The sequence below is a fragment of the Cryptomeria japonica genome, chromosome 10 (assembly GCF_030272615.1).
Source record: "Cryptomeria japonica chromosome 10, Sugi_1.0, whole genome shotgun sequence".
In the NCBI taxonomy this organism is placed as follows: Eukaryota; Viridiplantae; Streptophyta; class Pinopsida; order Cupressales; family Cupressaceae; genus Cryptomeria; species Cryptomeria japonica.
The window spans coordinates 544,196,608-544,216,862 of record NC_081414.1 but is presented as its reverse complement, the minus strand read 5'-3'; the positions used below and the strand labels follow the sequence as shown (position 1 = coordinate 544,216,862).

Genomic DNA, 20,255 nt, shown 5'->3' with positions numbered 1-20,255 from the left:
GATGACAGGTCACGTTTCATCTTTCAAATTCAAAAACATTTAAAAATTATCTTGAAAAAATCAACCAAAAACATTCAAATACGCTCCTAAAAAAATGAACCAAAAGCATTCAAATATGATCCTGAAAAAATCAATAAAAAATATTCAAATATGATCCTGAAAAAATCAATAAAAAAAATTCAAATACGATCCTGAAAAAGCACAAAAACATAAAAAAAGCTCTTGAAAAAGAACTAAAAATTAAAAAAACAATCAAAATCAATCAAAAAAATTGCAATAAAATGTCTCACAAGAATTAGACACCCTAGCAGATATCTAGCAAACGCTTTGCACAAAGTTAACAAAGGATACAACTATCTAATCAACAATATGTAATCAAACTGATCAAGTTGTCTTATCAATCATATCGACTATCCATATCAGGTGATCTTTATATTGTCTTAAATAGAAGAGGATACACTCGAAATCAGACATGTCAGTCTTAAATGGGGTCCACATTTTCTTAGATCAGACATTATCAACCATCACATCAAACAATCAAAGCAAAGGTGCAGATCAATATAGCTACTAAATTTTATCCTAGTTAGTCTTTACCTTTTATCATTTGGCAATAGGTCATGTTTCTATGCTACTCAAGGATGTCCACAAGTGACTAGAGGAGTCGAGATGGGCATGATCCTTTTCTTTATTTACTGTTTGTGGTGTGGACCAATGAAGTTCTAGGGAAATGGTGCCATGGGTGTCTATGATTGGTATGTTCACTTGGCAAGCATCCCATGAAGGATAACTATTCTTGTGACTACCCCACATACCTCAACCCTTGGCATTATACCCAAAATGGAAGGTTCACTCCTTGTCTACAGTGAGATATCTTTACACCTTGGTTCCTTATACCCTAGTGTGTAAAGCTCTATTGTTACATAATAAGGCTCAGTGATGAACATATATTGCGCTATGAATAAAGGCACACAGGTTCGTATATCATCATCAATCTTTTCATTTCATCTTATCATGCTGATTCTCTCTCAAAATCATTCTCTCATCAAGCATCTCTTTTTGAATCAATTTCGTCTTTCATCTAACATACTTCTTCTTTTGAGAGATCATTCATGCCTTTAATGCACAAACAATCTCTTGAGGGGGCATCCTACCTCCATCTCTTGACATAGTGGGACATTATACTCTACCATCATTGGGGCATACTGGGGCAAGAAATCTTGAAAATTTTCTTTGAAACAACATTGTTCCAATATTGTCTCAAAGAAGAGAAAATGTAGACACCTAAAAATGTCTCATTGATCATGTAATAATTATTCGTCTAGTTGATTAAATATTTTTTTAATTATTTAATTAAGTTAATTAATCTTATTCTTCTAGATTCATATTTCTTCATTGTATTATTAATTATCCTATTTCTATTCTATCCTCATTAGTTAATCATTTAACCCTTTTTCTAAATATATATTAAATATTATTATTTAATTAATTGTAAATTAATCCTTCAATTGAATAATCTTTATTATTTAATTAAAATTCAATTTCTAATAGTTAAACAATTTCTTTAAATTATTTAATTAATTAATCCATTCTTCCAATTCAAAATTCAAATCCCAAATCCCCAAATTCTAATTTCATCTATTTTCAATATTCCTCTAATTCAAATTCAAATTCTAATTTCCCCAAATTCCAATTTCGTCTAATTTCATTTACATGTGCATTTCAATTTCATGATTCAAAAATCTAAAATCAATATCGTGCAAAATTAAAATTGAATTTCCAAGTCAAGTTTGCATTAATTCAAAGATCAAATTAAATTTAAAATAATTAATTCAATTCTCATGAAAAAATCAAATTTGAATTCCTAAATCAAGTTTAAATTGCACACAAATGGAATTGAATTTCAATTAAAAATCCTACAACACATGCTAAATTTATAGCTAATTGATTAGTTTAATTAATTGATTAATTAGATTAGTTATCTCTCCAATCTCCTTTTCTATCTTCCAATCAACTTTTTCCTAAAAAGCATTAATTAGTCATCTCCCCAATTAACTCAATTAACTATTCAATCTATTCACTCAACAAATCAATCAATTCAATTCCTCCTCTTAATCAACAGTTCAACTATTAATCAACATGTGAGCTCACTTGAGTTCCACCTTTCATTCAATCCTCTCCAAAATTCTATAAATTCAACATCAATTCTCCATTTTCAACAACCACTATCTTCAAAATTATTGTGCCATCTTTATGTAGGAATCCCATTGCAATATCTGAGAGCCACACACCAAAAATATTCGAGAAGAACAATGAAAGCTTCGTTTTGGATCAATTGAGGGAGTTTTGATTATATTCTATTGTGTTTAATTGATTTGATTCCATTTCATTGTTATTTATGAATTAGTTAATTAGATTGGAGTATTGGGGGTTTACTCTCTTAAATCTGATTAAATATGACTAATTTTCTCGTAAAACAATACTCTTGTCTGGTAATGTATGGTTGTACTGGATATGTATCAGATGGACTTATGGATTGGTATGGAATGGTCATGGTGAACCGATCTTCTTATATTTTAGTTTTTCAGATGTTTCTCTATGAGTGCTATCTATGTTTGTTGCATTCCCCATCCTGTTAGTTCTCTATGGGTGGTGTGGATCATTGAATTAGGGTTCTAGCATGGTATGCTACTTTTGTTGTGGTCTGCATATCTTATTTTTAGGTCCAAATTATGTGTTTGGATAAAATGAACCATATTATGTGTTTTGGTTCAAGTGGTTGCATGTAAAGTCTTTTGGTGATATTGAGAAGTTCTGCCGACTTGGTGTGAATCTTCACACCTCTCTTTTGCCTTTTGCATGCAATGTTTTGGGTCGATGATGCATATACACACTACATCCTTAAGCTGACCTAATAGAGGTTATTGATGATCCATTTGGTATATAATAGACAAATCAATTGTGTTATGTGTAGAGAAGTTGTGTGTGTTATGTGTTAGTGATATGGATGGAATGAAGTAAAGTATGATGTGAATGTGATGCGAGTTTAAGGTGATACAGTGGTTTGGATGTGTTGCAATGCAGAGATGTGTTGAACATTGTTGCTACTAGGATATGTTGTTGCCATTGATGTCAACATATTCTTGTGCTTTGGTGCTCCAGTGATTATAGAGAATTTATCTGGTTGGTTTATCTATTTGGGATGATGAATCAACTAGAGATACTTAATCCTTTATTGGTTTTAGTGATCCAAAAGTTTACTTGATCATATCATTTGATCTGGATTGAGGTTTAGTTTTTTTGTTAAGTGGTTGGCATAGTCTAGTATTTGATCCGTTGTCCTCCAGTATGATCTGATCTTGTGTTGTGGATTTGGGTGAGTGTTTGGGATGTTCATGTGTATCTTCATTTCAGATGGTTCATGATTTGGTGCTCCGCAAGTTATATTTCTGGTCCCAGTTGCTGCTATTAAGTGTTCTTGAGTGTTAGTGTGTTGATCGATGAAGATTTGAATAAGTGGTGTTGGTGCAGCTATTGTAGATGGTTCTAACGTGCTTGTTGGTGCTTCCTAATCGTATCCTATTTATTTTGGTGGTCCACATTGATCATTGTGCGTGTTATTGAAGATCTTATGGGTGATGATATTCTTCATGTTATATGATATTTTTGATGGTGTAGCGTGTTGTGGTTGATCTTGGCAAGATTTATGGTGGTGTTGCGTGTTCAAGGATTTGACTTGGGTCCATGCTATGTCATCTATGGCATTGTATTGGTCTGGTGGCTTATTTATGTATCATGTGATGTAATTTTGTAATTAGGTGTTAAGGGTTGAGTTGAACTTATAGTCAAGGTTGATGATTTGTATTAATAGGTGTTATATTCATGTAATTTGGGTATGAGTGTTATGTCTACACTATTAGAGAGTGGTGTATGTGCGAATGAGTGAATTCATCTTTCAATATGGTGTATTGAGCAAAGATTGTTGCAAGGCAGACAAATGAGATTAACCAGAATTGTCATCAAGCATTAGTAGATGCTAATCTTTCAGTTCATCATAACCAGATTGTACTTCAAATGTTATTGTAAGGTAGTGAACCTTCCCTAAGGATTGTAGCCTTCCAGGTCATTGTATTTTGAACAGTGAGCTCTAGGCAGTGTGCCTGAATGCATGTGCATTCCCCATTGTAATATTTACACATACTGCTACAGACTATCATCTTATTGTGGTAGGTTCCCATCATGGCTTTTTCCTTAACCGGGTTTTCCACATCAAGATCTTGGTGTTATGAGTATTATTGTTATTGTGTTTATCTTTATTCTTGCTGCAATTGATCAAATTTGAGATTGTGCTTAAATTGTTTAATCTGGTGAAAACTGATTCACCCCCCTCTCAGTTTTCCTTTATTGTTATTGCCAACAATTGGTATCAGAGATAGATCCTCCAAAAGAAGCTTGACCTTTTGAGGAGATCCGGGATGACAACCTATGTGTTCAAGAAGGAAAGTCCAATATTTGATGGAAATAAGTACAATGTATGGAAGGACCAGATGGAAGTTCATTTTAAATGTCTTGGAGATGATTATTGAAAGATTACATAGAATACCTACAATGTTCCTCATAATGGTTCGATTACTGCTGCTGCATTCAAAGATACTAAACATAACATAAGAGCTAAGGAAGCATTGGTGAGTGCCCTAACTGATTCAAAGATGACTAATGTGATGGGTTTGTAGAATGCACATGAGATATGGGAGAAGTTAGAGACCTTGTATGAAGGAGATAAACATGTCAAAGTTGCTAAGTTACAGAGCTTGAAAGGAAAGTATGAGACGCTAAAGATGGGAGAAGATGAGAACATATCTACCTTTATATCTAAGGTGAATGAACTTGTCCTAGGAATTAGATATGTTGGTGGTACTCTTAAAGAAGATTAGATTATTGCTAAAGTGCTGAGATCTTTGCCTCTTGCTTACAAGCCTAAAGTAGCTGCTATTGATGAGATCTGAAGTGTGACTACTGTGACTAGGGACATGTTGGCTGGTAAGTTTTCTGCTTTTGAGTTGAGAGAGTTTGGAGAATCACATGGAAAATATGAGATTGCATTAAGAGCTTCTATATCTGGGAAGCAGAAGTATGATCCGGGAGAGAGTTCATGTTGGGTTTCCAGATATGAAAGAGAAAAGAGAGAGATTTAAGAGCAAGAAAGAGATCTAGATAAGCTTGAAGCCCTTATTGCTAGAAGACTGCCTAAGGGAGCTGATAAGTATGATAGAAAGTTACCTCTAAATGTTTCTCTTGTAATAAGATAGGACATTTTTCTTCTAGGAGTCTTGAAAGAATGTCTAGGTATGATAAGCATTACAAATTTGAAAGGCATGATAGATCTGATAAGCATGATAGATATGAGAAGCATGATAAGTATGAAAATCCCTATAAACCTAATCAAAAGTTCAAATATCAGAAGAGATGTTATTATGCTGTTGATGGAGGTGTGATAGATGAAGAATCTAAGAATGGGAATTCAGAAGATGAATTTGTATTTATTGCTATCAAGGAAGATGATTTGGTACTAGTGAATCCTACAAGCTGCATTGTTGAGGAGAAAGCTTTGGCTGATAAGATTGAAGAGAAATATGAATGGGTAATTGAAAATGGTTGTTCACATCATATGATAGGTGATAAAATATATTTTTTGAATATGGAGAGGTATGATGGTGGTATAGTGAGATTTGGAGATGATAAAGCTTGTGTGATCCATGGTAGAGATTCCATTTCTTTTGATGGTAAGCATAATACTGATGATGTCTTGTATGTTGAAGGTTTGAAGCATAATATTTTGAGTGTTGGACAGATGGTTGACAAGGGATATGATTTGCAATTCAAGAATGGTAAATGCAAGATCCTAAATGTCTTTGGTATAGAGATTGCATCAGAGACTAAGACTAATATCTTTCACTTGAATGCTAGTGAGAAAAATTGTTTGATTGCTCAGATTGATGAGAGTTGGTTGTGGTATAGAAGGATGTGTCATGTTAATTTTGACTGCATGATGAGGATAAGCTCTACTCAAGCTGTCAGAGATTTGCCTCAAATTGTGAAGCCATCTAATCTAGTATGTAAAGAATGTCAGTTGGGAAAGCAAACAAGAACTTCATGTAAGAGTAAGTTGTATTCATCTAATGGATTGTTAGATCTTGTGCATACTAACTTGTGTGGTCCTACAAGAGTGAGAAGCATGCAGGGTGACATATATTTCATGTTGTTGATTGATTATTATTCTAGGATGATGTGGGTTACCTTTCTAAGGGAGAAATCATAAGCACTGAAGAAATTCAAGATATTCAAAGCTAAGGTAGAGACTGAGACTGGGTTGAAGCTGAAGTGCCTGAGATCTAACAGAGGAGGAGAATTCACATCTGGTGAGTTTGATTCATTTTGTGAGAGGAATGGAATTAGAAGACAATTATCTGCTTCTAGAACCCCTCAACAAAATGGAGTTGTTGAAAGGAAGAACATAACCATTTTGGATGTTGCCAGGACTATGTTGATTGAAGGAGATGTTGCACAAACCTTTTGGAGAGAATTTGTTACCACTGTTGTTTACAAATTCAACCAGGTGCATATAAAGGTGATTTCGGTAAGACTCCTTATGAGCTATGGTTTGGTCATGTTCCTACAGTTATATATTTTAGAATTTTTGAAAGAAAATATTATATCAAGAGAGATGAGGAGATAGGAAAGTTTCATGCAAGATGTGATGAGGGAATATTCTTGGGTTATTCTACTAAGAGCAAGGCCTACCATTGTTACAACAAGATATTGAAGAAGATAGTGAAGAGTGCAAATGTGAAGGTTAATGAATGTCATGGAAAGCATATTAGAGCATGCTGATATGAGTTTGATGATCAAGATGTTGTTTCAAAGCCTGTGCAGACTTATATCTTTAAGAAAAATGCTTTGGTAGAAACAATTAATTCGGATATTGCTGCTACTGGTGAAGAAGTTCCAGAGCCAGACAATCAGAACAATCAGAAGACTCTGAGGTATGTAAGATTGAATCATTCAAAAAATCAAATTATTGGTGATAAAAATAAAGGTGTGACGATTAGAAGGAGGATTGTTGCTGAAGAGATATGTTTGATATCCAAAGTTGAACCTAAAGATGTTGCAGAAGCATGTAAAGATGAGAATTGGATAAAAGCTATAGAAGAAGAACTGAATCAGATCGAGAAGAATAATACATGGGAGCTTGTTCTAAGACCTAAAGACAAGAATTTGATTGACACTAAATGGGCATTCCAAAATAAATTGAATGAAGTTGATGAAGTGGTTATAAACAAAGCAAGACTGGTTTGTAAGGGACATTCTCAAATGGAAGCAATTGACTATGAGGAAACTTTTGTGCCGATAGCTAAAATTGAAGCTGTTAGATTATTGCTTGCATATGCTGCTTACAATAATTTCAAGGTATATTAGATGGATGTTAAATCAACCTTTTTTAATGATGATTTGGAAGAGGAAGTCTACATTGAGCAACTGGATGGGTTTTGATTATCAAATGAAGGAGACATGGTATGCAAATTGAAGAAAGCACTCTATGGACTGAAGCAAGCCCCTAGAGCTTGGTATGCTAGATTGGACAGGTATTTGATGAAGTTGGGATTCTGTAAAGGTACTATTGATAGTAATTTGTACTTTAAGGTTGATAATGATAACATTTTGATTGTTGAAGTCTTTGTTGATGACATTATTTTTAGAGGAGATGATGATTTGAGTATGAAGTTTGTTGACGATATGCAAAAAGAGTTTGAGATGTCTATGATAGGTGAGATGATTTTTTTCTTAGGATTGCAGATTACACAAATTGACAAAGGCATTTTCATTTCTCAATCTAAGTATGTGAAGGAATTGTTGAAAAAGTTTGGGTTGGATGATTCCAAACCTGTTGGAAATCCTATGATGACTGGATGCAAGTTGTCTAAGCATGATAAATCTCATAAAGATAATGAGACCTTGTATAGATCTATGGTTGGTGGACTGTTATAATTGACTTAGACTAGACCAGATATTATGCATGTTGTTTATCTTTGTGCTAGATTTCAAGCTGATCTTAAAGAGAGCCATGTTATTGCTGTGAAGAGGATTTTTAGATACTTGAAGGGGACAATTGACTATGGTTTATGGTATCCAAAGAATGATGATTTCATGTTATGTGCTCATACTGATGCCAATTGGGCAAGTGATGTTGATGACTGGAAGAGCACTACCGGTGGAGTTTTCTTTCTAGGAAAGAAGTTGGTTTCATGATCCAGTAAGAAATAAGATGCTATATCTCTATCTACTGCAAAAGCTTAATACATTGTTGCTGCTAGCAACTGTGCTCAGGTGGTTTGGATGAAGCAGATGTTGAAGGATATTAGAGTTGTGTATGATGAACCTACTATTATATACTGTGATAATTTAAGTGCTAGTAATATTTCCAAGAATCCGATACTGCATTCTAAAACTAAGCATATATCAATTAAGTATCATTTATTTAGTCAGAAAGTGATGAAGAAGTCAAATTGGAGTATGTATCTACAAAGGATCAGATTGCAGATATATTTACTAAACCTTTGCTTGTAGATACATTTGTATATTTGAGAGACAAGTTAGGGGTCTCTGCCCCTCCTACTAAGAACTAGATGCATTAAGATGCATCGATCTGATGGACTTTTGAGTCTTATCTTCTTATCTAGATTGATGAGTTGATGTTGCTGCTCAGCCAGAGTAGTCAACGTATGGTTCAGATTTGTGAGTTTATCCTAAGGGGGAGATATTGTCCTTCTTAGAGGGAGAGATTACTTGGTAAGGGGGAGAGAATAACGATTTGTATTTTATCTTTGACATTGCTATCAAAGGGGGAGATAAGTATGTGAAAAACTGCCTTATCTTTGAAGCTTTATGTGTATGATCTTAGGGGGAGTTTGTTGGAGATTTTTGGTGTTGATTTATCCCTTTGCATTGATTATTTTTCACATTAATATGTTGCCATCAATGCCAAAGGGGGTGATTGTTGTATATTTTTGTTGTCATTGATGTCAACATATTCATGTGCTTTGATGCTCCAGTGACTACAAAGAATTGATTTGGTTGGTTTATCTATTTGGGATGCTAAATCAACTAGAGATAATTCATCCTTTATTGGTTTTTGTGATCCAGAAGTTTACTTGATCATATCATTTGATCTGGATTGAGGTTTGGCTTTTTTGTTCAATGGTTGGCAGAGTTTGGTATTTGATCCGTTGTGCTTCGGTATGATCTGATCCTGTGTTGAGGATTTGGGTGAGTGTATCTTCCTTTCAGATTGTTCATGATTTTGTGTTCTGTAAGTTATCTTTTTGGTCCCAGTTGCTGCTATTAAGTGTTCTTGAGTGTTAGTGTGTTGATCGATGAAGATTTGAATAAGTGGTGTTGGTGTAGCTATTACGGATGGTTATAACGTGCTTGTTGGTGTTTCCTGATCATGTCCTATTTGTTTTCATGGTCCACATTGATCATTGTGCGCTATTTAAGATCTTATGAGTCTAGTGATATTCTTCGTGTTATGAGATATTTTCGGTGGTGTAGCGGGTTGCGGTTAATCTTGGCAAGATTTTTGGTGGTGTTGCGTGTTCGAGGATTTGACTTGGGTCCATGCTATTTTGTTTATGGCATTGTATTGGTCCAATGGTTTATTTATGTATCGTGTGATGTAATTTTGTAATTAGGTGTTAAGGGTTGAGCCGACCTTGTAGTCAAGGTTGATGATTTGTATAAATAGGTGTTATATTCATGTAATTTGGGTATGAGTGTCATGTCTGCACTATCAGAGGGTGGTGTATGTGCGAATGAGTGAATTCAAATTTCGGTGTGGTGTATTGAGCAAATATTGTTGTACGGCAGAAAAATGAGCTTAACCGGAACTATCATCAGGCATTAAGAGATGCTAATATTTCAGTTCATCATAACCATATTGTAGTTCGAATGTTATTGTAAGGTAGTGAACCTTCCCCGAGGGTTGTAGCCTTCTAAGTCATTTTAGTTTAAGCAGTGAGCTCTAGGTAGTGTGCCTGAATGCATGTGCATTCCCCATTATAACATTTACACATACTACTATAGAGTATCATCTTATTGTGGGTGGGTTACCACCATGGTTTTTCCCTTTATTGGGTTTTCGACGTCAAAATCTTGGTGTTATGAGTATTGTTGTTATTGTGTTTATCTTTATTCTTGTTGTAGTTGATCAAATATGATATTGTTCTTAAATTGTTTAATCTGGTGAAAACTGATTCACCCGCCCCTCTCAGTTTTCCTTCATTGTTGTTGCCAACAAGATGGAAGATGGATCATATGACTATTAAGATGTGAAATGTTATTTGCATATTGATAGATGCTATTGTCTCTTGTGTTCAATCTCTTATTATCATTATTATTGTATCTTAACAAGTACTTTGTATCTTGCCTTGAAGAAGTGCTCTTTAGTTGTGCAAGTTTCTCTTATGTATCTTGCCCTAAGGTTGTGTACCTTAGCTTGCAAGTGCAGAGTAGTGAGCTCCCTGGTCTATGACCTAAATCTCTGTAAAAAAATTATTTCATATATTGTGAGCTTGATTCTCATGATGGTTTTTCCCAGTTTGGGTTTTCCACATAAAAATATTGGTGTTCTTCTATTGATGCATTTGATATTTCAATTATTTATAAATTTATGCTCATGAAGAATGGATAGTATGCCTTATGTGATTTAATCTACTCAAGTTTTTGCATATTTTGATTCACCCCATCTCTCAACATATCGTAGTGTTCAATACTTTTTTTAAAGAGGCAAGCTTCAATTCCACATTCTTCATGACACCAATGATTGGGATAAACCTATTGTCCGTGGCATATCATTTCCCATAAGTGCTATCAACCCATAACCCCAATTATTTCATGACTCCCATAGAGATTATATTAATTTAGGTCCCTGAGTCAATCGTATAGTTCTTTACTAACTTATTATCTATCAATACAATGAGATAAAACTATTCAATTTGGCATGGGAATTGTTTTAAGATTATCCCTGGATATACATCAGGGGTTTTCATGACTTCATCTTCCACATCATTAACTTGTTTGTTGACCTTTTCAGATCTATTTATAATTTTTTGATGTCCTAAGGGTTTACTTGAAACATTTGAGATTAAGGATATTGCACTATTCCTATATTCTTCAATTTTCATCATCTCCAATAAAGGAATTGAGACCTTATTATGGGACAAGGTTTGAGATATATCAAATGAAGGCATATTTGGAATAGATTGAAGGTTTATTTTACTTACCTCGATTTGGGAAAAAAAATTCTCTCTAAGTGGAGATTTGAGGCTTGGGAGCACTATGCATAGGAGCCTGAGCCTCCACCTTGTCTTTCCTTTGAATATCTTTGGGAACATATTGTTGAATCTTTTGGAATTTGAGCATCTTTCCCTTGTCTTCATTCTTCTAGGTTGTTGATGAGGTTTTGTTAGTAGTCCAATTTTCTTTAACAAAAGGAGTACTAGGCTTATGTTGGTCAACATTTACAACACTATTTCTCAAATTATAGTTGCTCCTTGCTTGAGTAACATTTATAGCCGATTACCTCCTTTCATTCTCCTCATTGTTGGAGAATACTTCTTGGTGGTAACCTTGGCCACAATGCCTTTGGTTTCCCACATCATACTTTGTATCATCATCTTTTGATGAGTCATATTCATTGTCCATAGCATAAGGCCTCATTGATAACATATTAATTGTACGACCTTCTTCAAAGTTTTCTTCATCATAATCCTCATAGCACACATCTGCATCCTGAATTGATTTCGCCACTTCACAACATAAAGGGAAATGTGGTAAATTACACACAACACACCAATGGGTGTCTTCCACAACATTGGTTGTGGGATTTTTTGATGGATGAGGAGTTTATTTTCTAGATGATTCTTTCTGGTTATTTCTAATTGGTTTATCATCACACCAATTTGTATTATAGGGCATTTCATGAAGTGTAGGTCTTTTGTTCCTTTGGTAATTAGGTCTATCATGAGAAAGGCCTTTCTCATTCTTTGACACCTTATAATTCAAATCTTTTAGGGCTTTCATTACCTTATCTAGTTTATCCTCTTGTTTTGGTTGTTTATTTTGGAGGATTTTCACCTCATCTCTCTTACCAACCTTTCCTAACATTTATTTATTTATTTTACTATCTAGGGAAATTTTGAATGCATCAGTAAGTGTAGGGAGATTCTCATTCCTCAATTCATATCTAGTTTTTGGATCAAATGCCTTCTTATAGAAAACCAAACACATAAGATTAGTAGGTTTGAGATGAAATCAAATTTTGTTGTAGAGCTTCATGAACTTTGTGTTGAATTATAACATACATTGATTATATCCTTTCTAAATATTTGTCAATTCATGTAGAGAAAATTATGGATATGAGTAATCACCACATTGTTCCTTAAACATTATTTTGAACTCATCACAACAATTGATGGATACAACATGGAGACTTCTATATTAATCCCTTGCATCTTTTGCTAATGGCTACATAAACAACTTCATGCTCTATCTCAATATTATCCATGACATCATTTATAAAATCTCTCAAATGGTCCTCACTAGACAAAGCATTGTTCCTTGAAAAATTAGGCACTACATTTCTAACCTCATTACTTATGGCATTGGGATATCCTTGTATCTCTGTAAAATCAAGTTGCCTATATCTAACCAATTACATTGGTCCTCTTGCAAATGGATTTTGGCACTAGTTAGGTGCATATTGATTTTTTTGATTGACTTGGGATTGTTGTATATTTTTTGCAACAACACCTAGTGGGTTTGGTTAATTTGATGGGGGTACATTTTGCTGTAGTGGTTGGATTTAGGGTTGTTGGACAACATTATATTGTTGTCATAGAATAATGTTTTTCTAGAAAAATTCAGATGGGCATTGTGTAATTGATTAGCGACAAAGCCTAATTCAGGTAATGCATTAAAGCTAGTTTGGCATAACGATTGTATCTATATTGATAATGTGCATGTCTAGTTAAACCCACAATTAAAGGATGAATACATACAATGACTTGACTGATCATAGGGGCTTGCAATGTAGACATAGAGGTTATTAGAGTGCTCACTATCGGAGCAGGTATAGGAGCACCATGTTGTTGTACATAAGTAGATGATACATTTACTGGTGACACAAGCTGGACACTTGAAACAACACTTGACACAATAGAAATTAGAATTGGAACATGTTGTGTACTTGATGCATTGTGAGACATAAATAAGACATTAGAAATAGATAAATTTGGCATGGTAGAACTAATGAGATTTGGATTTACACTAGGCACATTCATGATTGTCACATTAGATGGCATTGGAGCCATGGGAGGTGACATACAACTCAAAGATAACAACTATCCTCAAAGAACATCATTTTCCCTTAGCATTTGCATTCGAGTCACATGGGCTCTGATGTCTTCCACTTCTTTCTTTAATTATTCATCTATAAATCATCTAGAGCCATCAATGGATGTGGAACAAGAATTAGCATCAGTAAACTAGGTTGACAATGGTGGATTTAAAACTGAAGGAGAAAATGGCATAGAATTTGAAACGGTAGTGGCACTTTGGACAACAACTTCTGGTTGAGACATTTACATTCTCTATTCTATAATTATGTCATTATAATCTTGTTGAGCTTGGCATTGCCTCGTTGTTTCATCAAGGCTTTCTTGGAACTGCTTGACTCTCTCAGGGTTTGCTTGAAAGGGAAACATGTCTCCTACTAGCTCGTCCATATTAATTAGAGGGAAAGTACAAGATCTAGAGTAATGATTGAAAGGGGATAAATCCTCATTAATATCAAATTCAACCTCAAAAAAAGGTTTATGGCGAGACTCACTAAAAAACAAATTTGATTTTTTATTTTTTTTTATCAAATACAAACAAATACCTAACCCCTTCAACAACAGATATAGATAGAAATTACTATACTATTTTCAAGTAAATTTGTAGTGGATGAAGGAGAAGCTAGTGTACCTTTATTCTTAGCAACCCATGTCTTGTAAATTCCTTCTTTGCTCAATGATTTGATTGGATGTCCTTCTCCCAGCGACCTTCTACCATGCTTATATGAAGGTACTTGAGAAAGTTCACATGTCATGAATGTAGATCTTTTGAAGTGTCCACCAATTCTTTATAATCACTAAATATTCAAAACTTTAGTTATCATCGGTACAAAAAATTTGACAAGAGTCGCCACCCTTTGCAACAAATTTTGGAAAATGTACTCTAAGACTTGGATATTTTACACTTGACTCACATATTCTCACAATTCGACAAAATATGGCATAAATAATCAACTCTTACAACCCAATGTAGACCACTGGATCAAATTTTAATAAATATTATGACAATTCCCCAATAGAGTCGCCAATATGTTGGTTACTCCAACTAATTGCCCAAGAATTCTTATGGACTAGTTGAATTCAACCAAAAGACCCCTGAACTAGTGGCCAACAAACGAGATCAACCACAAAGGTTGCAATCCTCTGCACTTCAGGCTCCACTAGACTTAGGGGGGTTTCCCTTTACAATATTTTGATGATCTATGCAAACTTTACCAAATATTTTAATATAATAGATGGTTCTCATTGGATTTCAACCATGGCCTTTACACTTAGCCTTGAATTGGCTCTATTCATGGTTATCTATCTATATTTGCACAATTGAGAACGTTTCCTACATTAAGCTACTCCTGCGAACATGAAATAAAATAGATTTGATTATAATGATTTGTTTGTGAAACAAATTCAAACTTCCTAGAATGATCGGTGCCTAAATCCTTGGGTAATAGAGTCCATTAACAAAGAATCTTATATCTATGAAACAAATTTAAATCCTGTAGACACATGCATTTAGAAATCATGATAGAATCACATCTTGCATATATCACTGATTAGCATTTGCATTCTCATATAAAACATAAAAAGACAAAAAAACAATAATATATGTATCATGCATCTCATCATGTAAATAAATCATAAGCAGACATCCATTTACATTTTACATTTGCATCATATACAACATATATATACATATACATATATATACATATATATACATATATATATATATGTATATATATATATATATGTATATATATATATATGTATATATATATGTGATGATGCTTAATATATATTGCATTCTATCATGTACATATCCATCACATTAAGCATCATCACACACACACACACACACACACACACACACACACACACACACACACACACACACACACACACACATTGCATTCTATCATGTACATATCCATCACATTAAGCATCATCACATTTGTAATAAAACATGTAATATGCATCACCATATAAGATCATAAGAATAATATCACATCATCATAAAGCATATACACCATCACATAGGAACACATGCATATAGCTGCCGCAAGGAATGTATCATCTCACACACACACACACACACACACACACACACACACACACACACACACACACACACACACACACACACACACACACACACACACACACACACACACACACACACACACACACACACACACACACACACACACACACACACACACACACACACACACACACACACACACACACACACACACACATAAATATATCAAAAAATAATGTGTCATGCTACAATGATGTCAAAATATCTCATATGGCTACAAAATCACCCAAAAGGTGTCTATATCATCATACAAAAATTGATACAAAATGGGATCCAAGAGAGCTATGATGAAGACCCTCCCTTGGAGCCAGCTGCCTTGAAGGAATTTGAGCCCCTGAAGGACGAGCCGCTGAATCATCTCATCTATCCCCTCCTGTAGACCCTGCGGGACCATCTTTTCACCAAAGCAGTTAACAGTCTTGTGTTTGCCCAAGTATCAGGCATATACATAGTGTGTCTCAATCCCATCTCCTTGATCGCGACGTGGTCCTCAGTGGTCAAATCTATTCGTAATCTTTGTGTCACACGGAATCACTCTCTAGACTCAATCTGGGGTAAGTACTCCTACATCTAATCAAATCAATTGTGTTAATCTTAGTGGTACTCATGTCTATCACATAGTGCTACTTCTGTCCTAGTTCTAATGTTTATCACATGGCGTTGCATCCTAGTGTATATGTTTATCACATTGCACTATATCCTATCTTGCTAGAGCACTCGCCGGATTTTATCTATTCGACGACTTATCCTATCCTTAGCTTAGCAAACCTACTTGTTTAGGGCACCCGTTGAGTGAATCCTCTCAACAATTTATCCAATTGGTAACGCATGTATATCACATAATTGTCAATTCTAGCCTTCTTTCCAGTTTATCTTTTCTAGGGCACCTGTTTGAGTGAATCCTCTCAACAACTTATCCAATTGGCAACGTATGTTTATCACTGAATTGTCAATTCTAGCCTTGCTTTTAGTTTTCTTCCCTAGGGCACCTGTTTGAGTGAATCCTCTTATCATCTTATCCAATTGATAGTGTATGTTCATCACAAAACTATCAATTTTGGTCTTTTAAGACATATACATGATTCTATTGATTCCTCTTGAGTCATTCTTTTTCCTGCGCAACCTTGTCACCCTATCTTGTCAGCTCTTTCTAGCCTTTCTTTATTATTGAGAGACTGTTTGCGCTATTTTCAAACATTTTCATCCAATCTCTAGAGGGGGCATATCATTCCCGTCTTGGGGCATGTACCAGTTTTTCTTCTTTGATCCAATGTGACAAGCTGCATTGTCTCAAAGAGGGGCAAAATGTAGACACCTAAAATTGTCCTGTCTAATTAAATACATGTTTTTATTTGTTTAATTATTTTATCCCAAGTCTTTTATTAATTAAATAACTTTATTTATTTGATTAATTCATTTATCCTCTTCTAAGCCTTTCCTCATTTAAATAAATACTTTTATTTATTTAAATTATTATTTTCTTAAATTAAATAAATATTTTATTTATTTAATTATCCCCTTTCTTCTATTAATTAAAAAAATCTTTAATTAATTAATTAATTAATTCATTAGCCTTTTCTACCCATGACACATGTCATTCATCTCTTACATTCAGGTTCACTGCCTAGAGCTCATTGCTCAATTACAATGACCCAAAAGGCTACAACCTTCAGGGAAGTCTCACTAACTTAGAATTTGATTACAATGAGGAAATACAATTAAAGAACTCTGAAATAGCATCTAACAATGCAAGAATGAGTTCTGGTTAAGCACAAGATCTCTGACTGTACTCGCTCTGCAATATGCTCTGTTTCTGTCTCAGTCAGCTACCAAATCATCTGGGAATGAATTGCGCACGTGAAACTGCACTCAATCGCACCAAAATGGATCACTATAATAGTAATACACCAAAAACCAATCACCAATTCAATCTTATATATCCGGTCATATCAAAATAATCTCCTCCAAGTCGACTATAAAAAATGTAACGTGTAGCTTCAAGTCGACTTCAATCTCTAACAAAACATAACACCAAACCAAAACAATTTTCCAAAATATTTTACCAATATCGGCCTCATCATTATTACCTCGAACTTGGTCACCAAAATCATCGCAATCACCTGAAATCTTTTCGGACCAAAACTGCACTGGAATAATCCTGATTTACTGGTTAACTGGCTACCAGTTAACTCTTGCTTTTGGATAAGAAGAATTACGACCATCAGATCAAATATCCAAGAAGAGTTTCCATCAATGACAACCCTAAATTATAAATCAATCATAAAAAATCACCGGATGAGTGTCAATTGCCAACAATTTCCCCCTTTGGCATTGATGGCAACACCTGTGAAAAATGGTTATGTGGTGAAACCTATACACCAGATCAAGAATGAAAGAATTCTAAGGCTCCCCCTTAGATCAAAAACCCAAAAACCTGTATAAATCTATACACTCTATTCACACTGTACATTTTTCACCTTATCTCTCCCCCTTTGACAACAATGCCAAAGATAGGGTATGGATTCAAAAATTACCTTGTACAAGTTTACACACAAGATGACTAGATCTATACATACTTGAGCACATTCACATATGCAGACTTAAGAAATCTAAAATAGGTATTCCAACCTGCCTGCAATTTTTCCCAAATTAAGACAAAATCATTCAGAACATAAGCATGGAATTCTATTGTATGCAACTCATTTGGTGTCTCCCAAGTCATAATATGAAGACATTCCATCTTATGGCATACCAAGGTGTCTAACCGGGGACCAACTAGGTTCCGAAGTTCACTTGCCCTCCTCTGCATCTTGTCCTTCTTCTTCAGATCACCAATCTGTCCCATAAGAGTCAAAATTTGACCTTCAACATTTTCAGTCAAGTTTACTGTGGGATCATATGCCTGAGAAATTTGGGCTAACTGTCCTATGCAATTATCTATCTGCTTGTCTATTTCAGTAGTAAAATTTGTCAAAATCAGACAAGACTTATAAATCTTACCACCTTCCTGTAAAGCCTCATCAATTAATTTCAGTTCTTTGTCTAGCTGGGCCTTATCACTATCAACCATTTACAAAAATGTTTGTATTCTTGCATCTTTGAATTTCTCCAGAGCCTGTCTAGATGAAGCCTTAGTCAAAGAATCAAACTAAGTAGATATATGATCTACCAAGTGCTGGAGCTTACCGAATGAACTGGCATTAGCATCAAGTTGTAATTCTAGTATTACCTGTTCTAAAACTTTAACAATTTTCTCAATAAGCTTCTTTTCTTCTGACTCATATTTTGCTAACTCCTGACCAGCTTGAGCTTGAAGAGCAACAACAACAATCATTATTTCACCTAGAGACATTTGGTTAAACGACTTGTCAAAACCGATGTTAAATTGAGGAAAAGTTCCTTAGCTTTGAATTTTGGAAGTGTCAATTGCCATAAGGATTGGAGTTTTTGACTCTTTTCTTTTCCCATTGTACTGTTTCTCTTGCTTCTCCTTTCCCTTTTTCTCTGCCTCATCCTACCTGGTATTGTCTTTATCCTCTATGGGTTCCTTATGTGCACCGGTGTCACCACTTGGTGCACCAACCTCTGTCTCAACTGATTTATCTTTTGACTTATCAGGCTCAACCTCTGTTGTATCCAAAATTTGTTGCTTTGCAACATCCTGTGTATCCTCCATCTTTTCTTCATTAGGTACCAGAGGGTTCTCTGCCTGAGTGGCTCGATCTTGTGAATCAGATTCTACTAGCCGGTTCTCAGTGAGAAATTTCTTCCATATCTCAATGATTTCTTTTCTGATTTCCTCCACTCTTCCCACCATGAGGCTGTTAACTCTATGTTTTCTCCTGAATTCCTTTTTGTTTGCATGCAAAATCAGCCTATCAATTTCTTTAGCAGTCATACTGGTGCATTGATTGACCAGTTCATTTTCTTTCATTTCTTTGTCCATCTGAGTTGCTGATTTTCTTCTAGCATCAAGAAGAATATATATATATATTTTGGAAGATAGCATTCTAATTAAATTAAAGTTTTGCTAAATACATCCAGATGTAATACTATAGCTTCCTCAATTTGTCTTTTATCATTATCATCTAAATTCTCATAATATGCAAAAATGTTCTTCAAGTTCCCATCCTTGATAATTTCATCAGTTAATTCTTGAGCAGATAAAGGAGGAATAATATCATACTTGTTTTGAGTTGTTTCTATCTTACCGGATTCGATCGCTTCATCCAAGTCATATTTAACTCTTTGTCCTCTCTTTAGTCTGCTGGATGGAACAAGTTCAGATTTCATCTTCTTCTCTTTCTTCCCTTTCTTCTCTTCACTGGATTTATGCTTCCAGATTACCCTTGTAAATTCTCCTTTCTTGGGGGCCTTTTGAATTTTTGCATCTGATTCAGTTTCAGATGCCACTGAAGATGCTGCTACATACTCCCTTTGAGGTTTTTGCTTCTACCTCTAAACACCTTTTCCCTTAGCTGATGAGCTAGAGGGTTCAAACTAAGTCAGAGGTGTCTTCACTGGAGCGGGAGAAGACCCTATTAAGTTAGATTTGGTTGGAGTTGGAGCAGTCTTTGGCTTCTTGTCTTTTTCCTCAGCATCTCTCACAACCCTTGCAACCCTAACTCTTTCTCTTGGGTGACCTTCCTCCATGAGGATTTCCTCCACCATCTTAGCAACTTTCCTTTTTCTTTCCGATTCGGTGAATT

The 20,255-nt window shown here is 34.8% G+C and overlaps 1 protein-coding gene across 1 annotated transcript in view; it reads right to left on the bottom strand.

Annotated features, from left to right (window-relative positions):
* Positions 1-18,880, bottom strand: part of LOC131060840 (uncharacterized) — a 44,665-nt gene extending 25,785 nt beyond the window's left edge. Inside the window, exons 1-3 of the mRNA XM_059212586.1 lie at positions 18,733-18,880; positions 18,299-18,495; positions 18,123-18,178 (exon numbers count right to left, since the gene is read on the bottom strand). Coding sequence (XP_059068569.1) covers positions 18,123-18,178; positions 18,299-18,495; positions 18,733-18,880 — 401 coding nt within the window. The remainder of the gene's footprint in view (positions 1-18,122; positions 18,179-18,298; positions 18,496-18,732) is intronic.
* Positions 18,881-20,255: the final 1,375 nt, after the last annotated feature.